Here is a 10,652-nt window from a genome sequence, read left to right as displayed (position 1 = left end):
TGGAACACGCGTATCGTTCCCCAGAACCCTCAGCTGACCCTGCCAAGCACCGAGGCGCCGTGGGCTGGCAGCTGAAAATCCCTCAGAGGAAAATCTTGGTGTTTCTTACGGCTGCCGGGTCGCGATTCCTGAAGCTGGAAGTGATTGGGAAGAAAGCCTGGATTAAGGCAACTGGCTGTTTGATATTCTGCAGAACCAGGGACGCATTTATTGTATTGTAATTGTATCGGGTGTGTTCAAATGTTGACTAGCGCATAGTCGTGAAATTGGGGATCAAAATATGTGGAAGAATTTATAGAGAAATAAATACCGACCTAAGTTGCAGATGAAAAATTGAAATGGTCTAAGAAGACCTATTTGTTAGGGGAACCGAGGGGTTGAAGCTTTCTAGGTGACAGCAGGAAGATAAAGGCTGCTGCCATACAGCAAAGGTTATTGTAGGAACAAGTCGGGGAGCGTTTATTCTCCTTTTGCAGAGTGCATCTCTCCCTCCCCATGTGCTGTCTCTTGTTACCCGGCCCTTTATTAAGGTAGCTTATGTTTGTCTCACAAATTGAATGCATCATTTTTTTCTCCGTAATCTTTTTGCTGGTCTGGTGAGTTGGAGCTGGCTTGCAGCGGTGTTGGACGAGCACCGGAGCGAGCGTGTGTGAAGCGGTATGTGTGTGTCAGGGAGTAAGAACGGGAGGGGCAGAGCCTTCCCCTGTTGGCAGCAGGGAACTGTTCAGGCAGACCACCCTACCATGTGGGTTGGATTGTCCTCTGGTTGGTAGAAGAAATTAAAAATTGGTATCTGTCTGTATGGATGCTGCTTTGTATCTGGATAGGTTTGTTAGGGTCTGATGAAGGAAAGTGTTTAATGAATCGAGACTTGACTACTGCTGGCAAGAAATCAGGAAATTACTTCAGGCTTAACAGTGTGCCCCCATGCTTCTCTCAGCATTTGTACACCCTGCAGTTTGTTCTTTGCTTCACTTTCTTTGTCTTCCATTTCAAAATAGTCCAGTATTTGGAAATAATAAAGAGCTTTGTTGAAAACACTGAATTTTTCTGTGCTGGATAAGGCAGAAAAGCTCTGCTCCATAAAGACGAACCCGGGTGGTACCATCTCTTAGCAAAGCTGCTTACACTAACAGCACCCTGCAGAAAATGCACTGGCACTTCTGAGGCCGTGTTGTTTTGTTGGGATGAGTCCTCTTCCCCGGGTGCAGGGCTTACAACGCAGCTGCGCCCATTTGCCGTGGGCTGGAAGCAGAGGGAGGGTTGTTCACACTGCCTAAGGGACACGACCATCTCGGCCAAAGGCTAAGTAGGTCTCACCTTCCTGAGCGCTGGTGATTCCTGTCTTCCCTCCCAGACCGTTTCTGTGGGGCTCTGGATCTGAAAGGCACTGCCTTGTCTCCGTCTCCTTTAACAGGAATAAAAAATGCCAAATATTCACCCAGCTGTGGAAGATGGCTCAGGTGCTGAGGTTTTACGACCCTGTTAGGTAGCCCATAGTTAAATGTTGATGGATGTCTTGTAGCAATGGGTGTTGTGCAGAAGGGTTGGAAGGCTCTTCTGAAGCTGATGGTGATTTTTACAGAGAAGGCAGAGAGATTACTGCCTCGGCCTTCAGTTTTCATTTTTCCTTCCTTTTTTTTTTCTTTTCAGTTGATTTCGCAAAGTTGTAAATTCGTGTTAGTGGTTATAATCTTGTAGCTGTCCCAGCACGAATCATAATCAGAAATCAAGAGCATTTATTCATTCTTTTCCCCCTGACTTTTCTCATTTGTAATTGCTCTTAACATTCATTTGATAAAAGGGAAGGCGGTCTTGCACCCAGACCATATCTTTTTCTACTTTTTTCACAAATTACACATGTATTTTCATACATGATTTTTGCTTGACACCGAAATTGTAGCAGCCTGACTAAACAGTCTTCCAGTTGCAAGCCTACGGTAAGGAACCGACACAGGAGGTGGTGGGAGAAGGAGAGAGGGAAAGATTAGAGGGGAGTTCAAAATTTCTATAAGATTATAATCGCAAATGAGTGAAGAGCAAAGGCAGATAGAAAACAACTGAAAAGGTCATGCAAAAGGGTAAGTATCAAAGTACAGACTCTTCGCTGTATGGAGCGGTGGAGGTGGTGTCCATTCGAATCCTTTTCATGCAGCTTTGTTTTCAGATATGTTAGTACAGAGCTTTGGTGGAAGGCAAATAGCAGCTGTAATCTTCTGTTGATTTGTGCTTTCTCTGTTTGCAGGCTGAGGTGGAAGAAACACTGAAGCGAATTCAGAGCCAAAAAGGAGTGCAAGGAATCATTGTTGTTAATTCTGAAGGTACCACGTCGGTCTCGCTTTTCTGGGGTATAACTTACCCTGAACATGCGCTTTCAGGACCGCTGATTGTGTTTAGGTTACAGTCGGTCTTGAGCAAAGATTTTGCTGTAGTCAAAGCAGATACACAATAGTTAGGCTACAGGAGGAAATGGGACTCCCGTTTCTGCTTTTCTGCAAGCTTGCTTTATTATTTTAGGAAATAAATAAAATAAATTGCAAAAGCTTAGAAATATTTGAGTTATGCCAGTGTTTGAGGCTGCCTTCTGTCAAAGCCTTTATCCATAGCAGGAAAAGCTCTCCTGCCATCTGAAACCTTGCTGCTGTGCATGTCCAGAATGCTGCAAGCTCAAGCAGCTCAGCAGCTCTTGTGCCCGTGGCCTCGGGACGCTCACAAGCTGGTTCTCTCTCTTTGGAATCATTGAAGGGTCCAGCAGAACGGGCTTGTTCAGAGTGCGCTAAATACACTGTGAGCAGCCCAACTCCTTAAAATTGTGTGATTATCAATTTAAGTTGAATATTTCCCAGAAATAATCCTCAGAAAAGATGGCAGATAGTAGCTCTATATGCATATATTGAAGCTCAGGTCACTGCATACTTGCATGCAGCTTGTGCTCCTGCTGGCTGCCCTCTCACAAGAGCGAATAATGGATTGGGCTCTCCAGGCTGAAGCTGCGCTTATTTGGATGTCCACCTGCAGCAGTTTTTCTGCCGTGCCAGCATTTGGTAGTTGGCTGCTGCGTTGTTCTGACACGAGTTGAATTTTGGCTGGCTTTTTGTGGGAGAACCTATTATCTACTGGGTGGCAGCAGTATCAGGGAGTGAGAGCTCGGGCCAAACAGTGTCAGTGTGCCTGCCCTCTTGGCTGGTGCGCAGGGATTGAACCAGGCACCTCACAGGACTGCATCAGCTCTTAGGGCTAAATACTGGGGCCTCAGCTTTGTAACTCTGCATGGCAGCTGATGTCCTCTGTAACCAGCACCGATCCCAGCCTTGCTTACTTGAATGTTATTTAACGGTGATGTTCAGGAGCCTTTCTGGAAGGAAAAGGTGTCCCCAGTCAGGAGAACAACATTGAAATGTTGGTATTTCCTCTCCCTCCAGCCCCCCGTTTGTTTGTGTTACTATTTGTTTCTATTCATAAACGAATACATGAAAAAGCAAAAGAAAAGCACTGCTGCTACCAGAAGTAAACAGTTCTTCTCACCTGCACCTGTAGTTCCAGTTCTTGGCCTTTCCACATCTTATTTCTGTTTGTGTTGTTCTTTTAAGCCCTTAAAAAGACCACTCCTAATCCCTGGTGTAGCAACAACACCTGAGGTTGAACAGAGGCCCCAGTTGGACCTGATGATGCCCAGGGTGGAGTTAGTTCAGGAGTTTTATTGCTGACCCTTGCTGTCCCCTGTTTCTTGCAGGTATTCCTATCAAAAGTACTATGGACAACTCCACAACGATTCAGTACGCAGGCCTCATGCACAGCTTCATCATGAAAGCGAGGAGCACTGTGCGAGACATTGATCCCCAAAATGACCTCACATTCCTGCGGATCCGTTCCAAGAAAAACGAAATCATGGTTGCACCAGGTAAAACTGAGCAGGATGAAAGTGGGCATCAGGGAGTCCAGCAGAATTCTTTTCTCCCAAGGCTGATGCTGTCAGCCCGAGGGAAAAGGTCTGCCTGCAGCTTTTATTCGCGTTGTGTCATCTCCTCTTTTCCGGGAAGCTGTTTTGCTTCCTTCAGAGTTGCAAGCTTTTACCATTGGCCTAAGTTTGCTTTTTCACATCTGACTGTGGGAAGTCACTTTCCTTGCTTCATGTTGATCAAAGCAGAAGGTGTTAAATAGCGCTTGAGAATGCGTTGCCGCCTCTCACGCTTTGTGTTTTTCGGTACACAGCCACAAGAGCTGGAAGGGAATGTGTTTCGAGAGCAATTTCAGTTCAGCACTGCAGATTAAGTGATAAAGCAAAACAGTCTGATGGATTTTCCAGTTCGGAGAAGAGTGACAGATCGTACTGTAGCTATAGTCCTGAGTTGTAGAATGTAGCAGCAGCAGCCTTCTTTTCAGGAAATGTACTCGATATTTCATCAGATTATGAAACAAGAAGCAGTGAGATGAGTACGGTTCTCTAATGTGGCAGGGACTCAGCTTTGTTCCTTCACAGAGCGTTGGCCCCGTGCTGGGGCTGCACTGACGGTGCGGCAAAGGAGGGGATTGCAGTTCAGTGGGCTGCTCCGCAGGGACTGGTCAGGGCAGGTCTTAAGACAGGCCCGGGGGTCTGTGCTGAGGCAGCCTCTGGTTGCCATGGGAAGGATGAAAAGAGAGGAATAAGCATTGCTCCAGAAAAATGCAGCTGTAGCCACTGCAGACCAGCAGCTGCCTGGGTGCTAAGGAAAACCGCATCTTGCACCGCCTGTTTTGATTCCATCATTGTGTGTGCCAGGCACCATTATTTCCTAGGCACATACTGAGGTAAATGGAATTGGCTTGGGAGCGTGCAGTTTCTGAAGCTGAGACTTTTTCTCAGTAAGACTCATAAAAATAAATGATCCTGTTCTGATCATTGAGAATGATTGTCAGGGCTCTCTGGTTCCTGCAGCATATCAGTGAGACAGGAGAAAACATTGAAATTTGCTGTTGCTGTGAACAAAGGTCAGCAATGAAAGAGTAACTTTTGTGGTTTTTTTTTTCCAGATAAAGACTATTTCCTGATCGTCATCCAGAATCCAACTGAATGATTACACTGACTTGGTCTGGTTTTTTTCCCTTTGCCCAACTGTTTTTTTTTTTTTTTTTAATTTAATGGTAATGAATAGAGCATTAGCGTTAACTCCACTGTGCCACTTCAATAATGTCTGGAAACACAAAAGCAGGTGGGTTTGTTGTTTACAAACAGAAAAAGTGGCTTTTTTTGGGTTTTTTTGCATCACAAGTTGTTTTGAGGAGTCGGTGAATTAGAATCAGGCAGTAAAGGAATGCAACAGACTCTTTAATAGTTAAGAAGATAATATAATAAAATTCTAATAATGTTCTAAAAAAGATTATTCTTTGTATGTTTCTGTGCTTCTGCCACCGCCATTTGAGACATGCTTTTACGCTATTGCGTTTGAATGAGTGTAAATATGAAACTTGCCTGTCCTCTGGTTCTGTCTTATTCTGTTGCTTTTACAAGTTACTTTGAAAAAGTCTGGCCACATCAAATTAAAGTGTCATCAGCGACTGGTTTTGTCTCATGTGTTTTCCTTCTGAAGATTTTAATTATTCTCATGTCTGATTGAGTTTTTCTTAAAAAAAGACATAGAACCTTCCTCAGGACTATTTTTACTCATATGTTGTTTTCTCTAACCAGGGATTTAGTCCAAGTGCATGTGCCCCATACTCATAACTGCCTCGTAAGATGGAGCATCGTCCCTCCGCTTCCTTTTGGTTTCAGACAGCAGTGTCATGGCTAAGTAAGGCCGTCGGGACTGCCTGCTGAAGCCCTCATACTGCCAGTTCAGTAGCCAATTTGATCTGGTATCTTCCTTTAGTAATTTTTTATTGGTAGCCATTAAGGACAAAAAAAAAGGCCATCTGGTTCCTCCAAAATAATAAAGGGGCTATTTTCATAGTTATTTGCATGCAGAGCTCAAGGATTTGTGCAAAATGTCTGTACTGAAGATGTTTGTCACGTGCGTGACAGATACAACTCTGGCTTATACGAAAGCATCTTAGCAATGTGCGGAACATCACAGCCCAGATGCAGAAATGGTGCGTGTTGTCTTGCACTGCATTTTCTTTGCGTACTCAGGTAGCTCAGTGCTGCTGCTACAGTGGGGCGTGGTGCTCGGAAAGCCTGGTTCGTTTGTCCCACGGAGAAGGGGCGGCTTGCGGGCAGTGCAGCCACCTGCTTGTGTTTCAGCCTCCTCACACACCTGGCCTCAGACTGATTGCGACAGAAGTGCTGTACCAGCCTGAAAAGAGATTTCTCCCTCAGTGCACCTGAGCAAAGAGGCACAGCCTATGGGCATGAAAGGTACTGTACAGTTAAAGACAGACCCTTGATTTAGTAACCTGACGTTTTATTTGGGGATGCTGTTTCTTGTGCTGGTGAGGGATTGCTCCTGGCTCATCAGTCTCCGTTAGCAGAAGCGTAATAACCTGTGTTTAGTCCTGCTCTTTCAGACTTAGAAGCAGTTGTAGGAACATGTGATACTGTCCAGTTCTACACCGAGGGACAGGCCAAGAATTGGTGGGTGATCTCGGCAGGAATGGGGGTGTTCCAGGCAGTTTTGGAGTCTTTAGTAAAAATGTCAATGTTGACTTGGATGCTTTCCTGGATTTCAGAGCAGAGAGTGATGGGGTGGGTATGTGGTGACTCAAACAGCTAAGGCAACCTGTACATTCAGCATTTTGTCTTCTGTGCGTTTCCAGGCTTGGTCATTAATTTATAGAGTGTGTCTTGTTTTTTAGGTAGTGTTTCTGACTGTGAAGGTCAGAAATGTTTTTTGAGATCTGTACAGCCGTCAGTCTTGCAGCATCTGAGTGAGGGTGCTTTACAGTATTTTGGGTATCTCGGCTGTCACCGTGACTTGGTGTTGGCTGTTACTCAGCGTATGAACTGTTTCCCCCACCAGCGTATGTCTGACCACAGTAAATAGGTGTAGCCCTGGGACCACATTTTGTGCCAAGAAGTGACTGGCGTAAACATCCTTCTCCTAGTTGCAGAAAACCGACAGCTAACTCGCACATTCACTGGCCCTTTTATCATGGAATCATGGTTTAAGCATTGCCATCAAACCAATGAACAGGGCCTGAAATCGTGCTCTGCGTCCGGACTCCTTCCTGACACGCAGCAGCTTATATAATGCATGCAATCTGTCATAATTTAATTGAATGCTGTCTCCAAAAAAATGATCTCCAGCAAGCTGAAGTCTCTGGATAATACCTGAATAGCAAGGCAAGGTGGGAGAAAAAAGTGGCTTCAGTCCTCTGTCTTTTCTTGTACATAGCCAGAGAAACGTTTCCTCGGTGGTGGCGACCTGATTACGTATTTTGGCTTTCCCTAGTAGCTGGCGGTGCTATTCTTTTGAATGGTGAGGAATTTCTTCAGTGTCCTGCGTTCTTAAGGAGAGCCGTCCTACCAGTGGGTTTGTGTCATATCTGAGTTGGGGACAGAGTGCGCTGCGATGGTGGGGTTTTTTAAACAAGCTGTAATAAATAACCCTATTGCAAAACAAAGATCATGCCCGTTGTCTGCATTGTGTTGAGACCATAAACTTGCAGTGAAATGACTGAGTTCCTGCTATATGCTGATTGTTTTGGGGTTTGGAGGGGGTTCTGAGGTTGGTTCAGGGTTTTTTGGGGGTTTGGTTTTTTTTTTTTTTCAAGGACTGTTAGTAGTCTGAGTTGAAATACACTTGGGAATTTGAGCAAAAGGGCCTTGAAGAAGCTGGGTTTGGAGTCTGGAGGAGCTTGTCAAATCCATCTGGTCAGGGCAGGGCCTTGCTTATGCCGTGCTAGCACTACCTTTACAGTAGCATTCAAAGTTAATTCAGGGTTTTGTTTTTAAAAAGGGGGAAGGGTTGGATGAAGTTGAAGAACAACAACTTCCATTTAGATACTATGCAGAAAAGGTGTCAGACTTGGATCAGAAGCATCAGAGAGTCTTAGAGATCTGACTGGAAGCAATCCCTCTGTATGCAAGTTAGGGGAGAATTTCCCTTTTCCTAAGATATCTTAAAGAAAGACATGAAGTTCTACTATTTGTCTGTGTTTGCCGAGTCAGGGCTTGAGTAATTCGTACAGTAAAATTATTGTCCAACTGAGCAATAGAAAAATAAGTGTTATGGTTCTAGTCCTCTCTTTCTAGCCCGAAAGCACGAGGAGATGGTTCCACGGAGGGCTGGAATAACCTTTGTGATCTGTGCCCCAGAGCTGCTCTGTGTTGTGGTTGGAGGCTGGCCTACCTAATTTGCCATCTTGGAGCAGTTGGTTTTGCTGGATCCCTCTCTGAAGGCAGAGGAAGCATGTGGTGCCGAGATGTGGAAAGCAAACCCCAATGTGTTAACAAGCCAATGAAAGAAGTTTGAGGTATGGCTCTGGACTGTGAGCAGCAGCCCCTGAGGCCCAGGGACGTTGCTCTCTTATGCTGACTCTGCTCCCAGATAAGGCTCTGGCAGAGGAATGGAGGTGGTAACATATTAATGCTGCAAAAGCTGGGCTTGTAGAAACTAGTCTTCCGTGGATCTGACAGCAGCTCTTTTAAGCTGCTCCAGCTTGTGTTTGTCCCAGTGCCCTCCCAAGCAACTCTTTGTCTGCCTGAGATGGCTGAGCTCTGATTGCACAGCGCTCCTCATCACATACGGGATGTTTATCTTTGATCTTGTCTCTACGCTTTTGTTACATATAGCTACATCTATAGGGCATGAAAGTCTGGCAGAGAGAGTTACGCCAGTATAGGCTGGCCTTATGTCAGCGGAGCTAGAGCAGCTCCTTGAACCAGTATAATCTGCAGGAAAAGCTGTGGCAGCTGGGGTGCGCAGGGACAGCGAGCTCTGACAAACTCTGCCAGAAGCCTGAGCATCAGCATGATTTCTGTTGACAAAAGTACCCTTCCTATACCAGCATGACCAGATTCCTTTGGGGAGATTTCCCTCTGCTAGCGTGGTTTCGCAAGCATCCAGGGTGCTCATTATCCGTGGTGTTTACCCTGTAGGAATGCTGGCATGCATAAAGCTTGTGTTTGATCCTGGGTCATCTTAGGACAGGTCGATGGTGCTGGGTTGATACAGCTGGTTCCTTCCATCTTCCTTAAACCTTTGACTGATCGGGGGGTTTTAGATTCGAAGTGCACCTCCTTAAATAAGGAGTTTTGGCAATGACATCAGTGAGAACAAGCAAGAGAGGCATTAGTGTGTGCAAGATTTTTCAGAAAAGGCGAGGGCTGAAGGAAGAAGTGTATAAACTCTACTCTGCTGTATCAGGAGTAAAACGTCCTGATCCGTGTCCCATTTTTGTGAGTGCATTAACAGGCTTCCATGAACTGGTGTCTTTTCTCCTGCTCCAGGTGTATGAATAATCATCTGTGGAGTTGTGGCCCTAGTCCTGCAAAGAGGTCTGCATGGATAAAATCAGGGATCAAATCACTATGTTAGAAAACGTTCCTCTTGTCTCTCATCAGAAAGAGGTTAATGCTTCATAACAACAGTAATAAAGTAGTCCTTTGCCTGAGGATGCAGTCTGTGAAGTTGATCAGCTTGCCATGTCTAATTCAACATCACTGCTTTCCCTTCTGTATTTTCTGATCAAAGGACCTGTATCAGAAATGAACGTCTCTGCTTGTACCTTAATGATAAAAGTGAATCTGAAAAGTTTACGCTTCATTACCAGTATGTGTTTAATTAACTACTGCTACTGCTTGGTCAAGGAAAATCCATGGTGTTAGCCGTGGAAGTAATTGTTTCCTTTCTTGGGTAAACTCTACAAGGAGAACTTTATTCAATTGTAGTTAAATATATTTTAATTTTAATTGGTGACACTTTTAATAATTAGAGCAGTTTTAATAGATGCTTTGTTCATGCTTTTTTTTTTTACCAAGTCTGGACTTAATCCTCTGACGTTTTTTGTTCACTTGTCTCTCATGCCAATTCACTGTAGGCCATGAACCATCGCTCTGGCAGAACACAGCTTTTGTTGCAGCATGCATGAGGAAGAATATTAAATGTGGTTCACACTGACGTTCTGCTTGCAGTTGTTTTTTGATTCATTTACAGTAGCTCCAGAAATAGCATGCCCTATTTGTAGTCGTGCTGCGGTCTTTGAAATATTCAGCATAAACATGGCTCTGAATGCAGCAGGGAAAACACTGGGCTCGTCAGCCGAGAAATGATAGAGGTAGCCACGGGATTTGCAAATACCTGTTTGTCTCGGCAAGGTTGGTTTATGTCCAGGTTTGTTGAGCATAGAAGCTCACAGATGCACCCAGAGTCTGAACCACCTCGGCTGGTGTCTCCACGGGGCTGCTTCCCCTCCCACTGGCCTCATGGCATCGGTGCTCGCCAACCGTGGCCGGCAGTGACTTTCAGAGGACGTCTCCGGAAGAAGCCACTTGAACTGTGCGGGGGTCATCGGCACCTCCGTCCCCTGAGCACCGGGGAAAGCCCCAGCCCAAGCGACACGAGGCCCAGCCCGCTCACCCTCCTGAAGGCGGGGAACCGCTGATGCCCGGGGCCTGGCTCAATACTTCGCTGTGTCTCGCTGGTAAAGTGCCCTGCCCTGGCGTCGCGCTCCCTGCTGACTGGAAACGACCTTCCCGACGTCAGTGCCCCTCTCCCGTACTCGTAGAGTTACGGACC

At 45.6% G+C, this 10,652-nt stretch overlaps 1 protein-coding gene across 2 annotated transcripts in view; it reads left to right on the top strand.

The window, feature by feature from the left end:
- The window catches only part of DYNLRB1 (dynein light chain roadblock-type 1), a 29,635-nt gene that overhangs the window by 1,584 nt on the left and 17,399 nt on the right, over positions 1-10,652 (top strand). Inside the window, exons 3-5 of one of the 2 annotated variants that reach the window (XM_035892915.1) lie at positions 2,246-2,321; positions 3,734-3,901; positions 5,011-5,532. In XM_035892915.1, the coding sequence (XP_035748808.1) occupies positions 2,246-2,321; positions 3,734-3,901; positions 5,011-5,054 (288 nt within the window). In that variant the 3' untranslated portion in view covers positions 5,055-5,532. Of the gene's footprint in view, positions 1-2,245; positions 2,322-3,733; positions 3,902-5,010; positions 5,533-10,652 lie in introns of those variants that run through there. The other variant, XM_035892914.1, reaches the window with a different exon arrangement.

The sequence above is a fragment of the Egretta garzetta genome, unplaced genomic scaffold (assembly GCF_000687185.1).
Source record: "Egretta garzetta isolate BGI_Z169 unplaced genomic scaffold, ASM68718v1 scaffold24, whole genome shotgun sequence".
Taxonomy (NCBI): Eukaryota; Metazoa; Chordata; class Aves; order Pelecaniformes; family Ardeidae; genus Egretta; species Egretta garzetta.
Note: the sequence above shows the minus strand (reverse complement) of the source record. Positions and strands in the feature narration are given on the sequence as shown.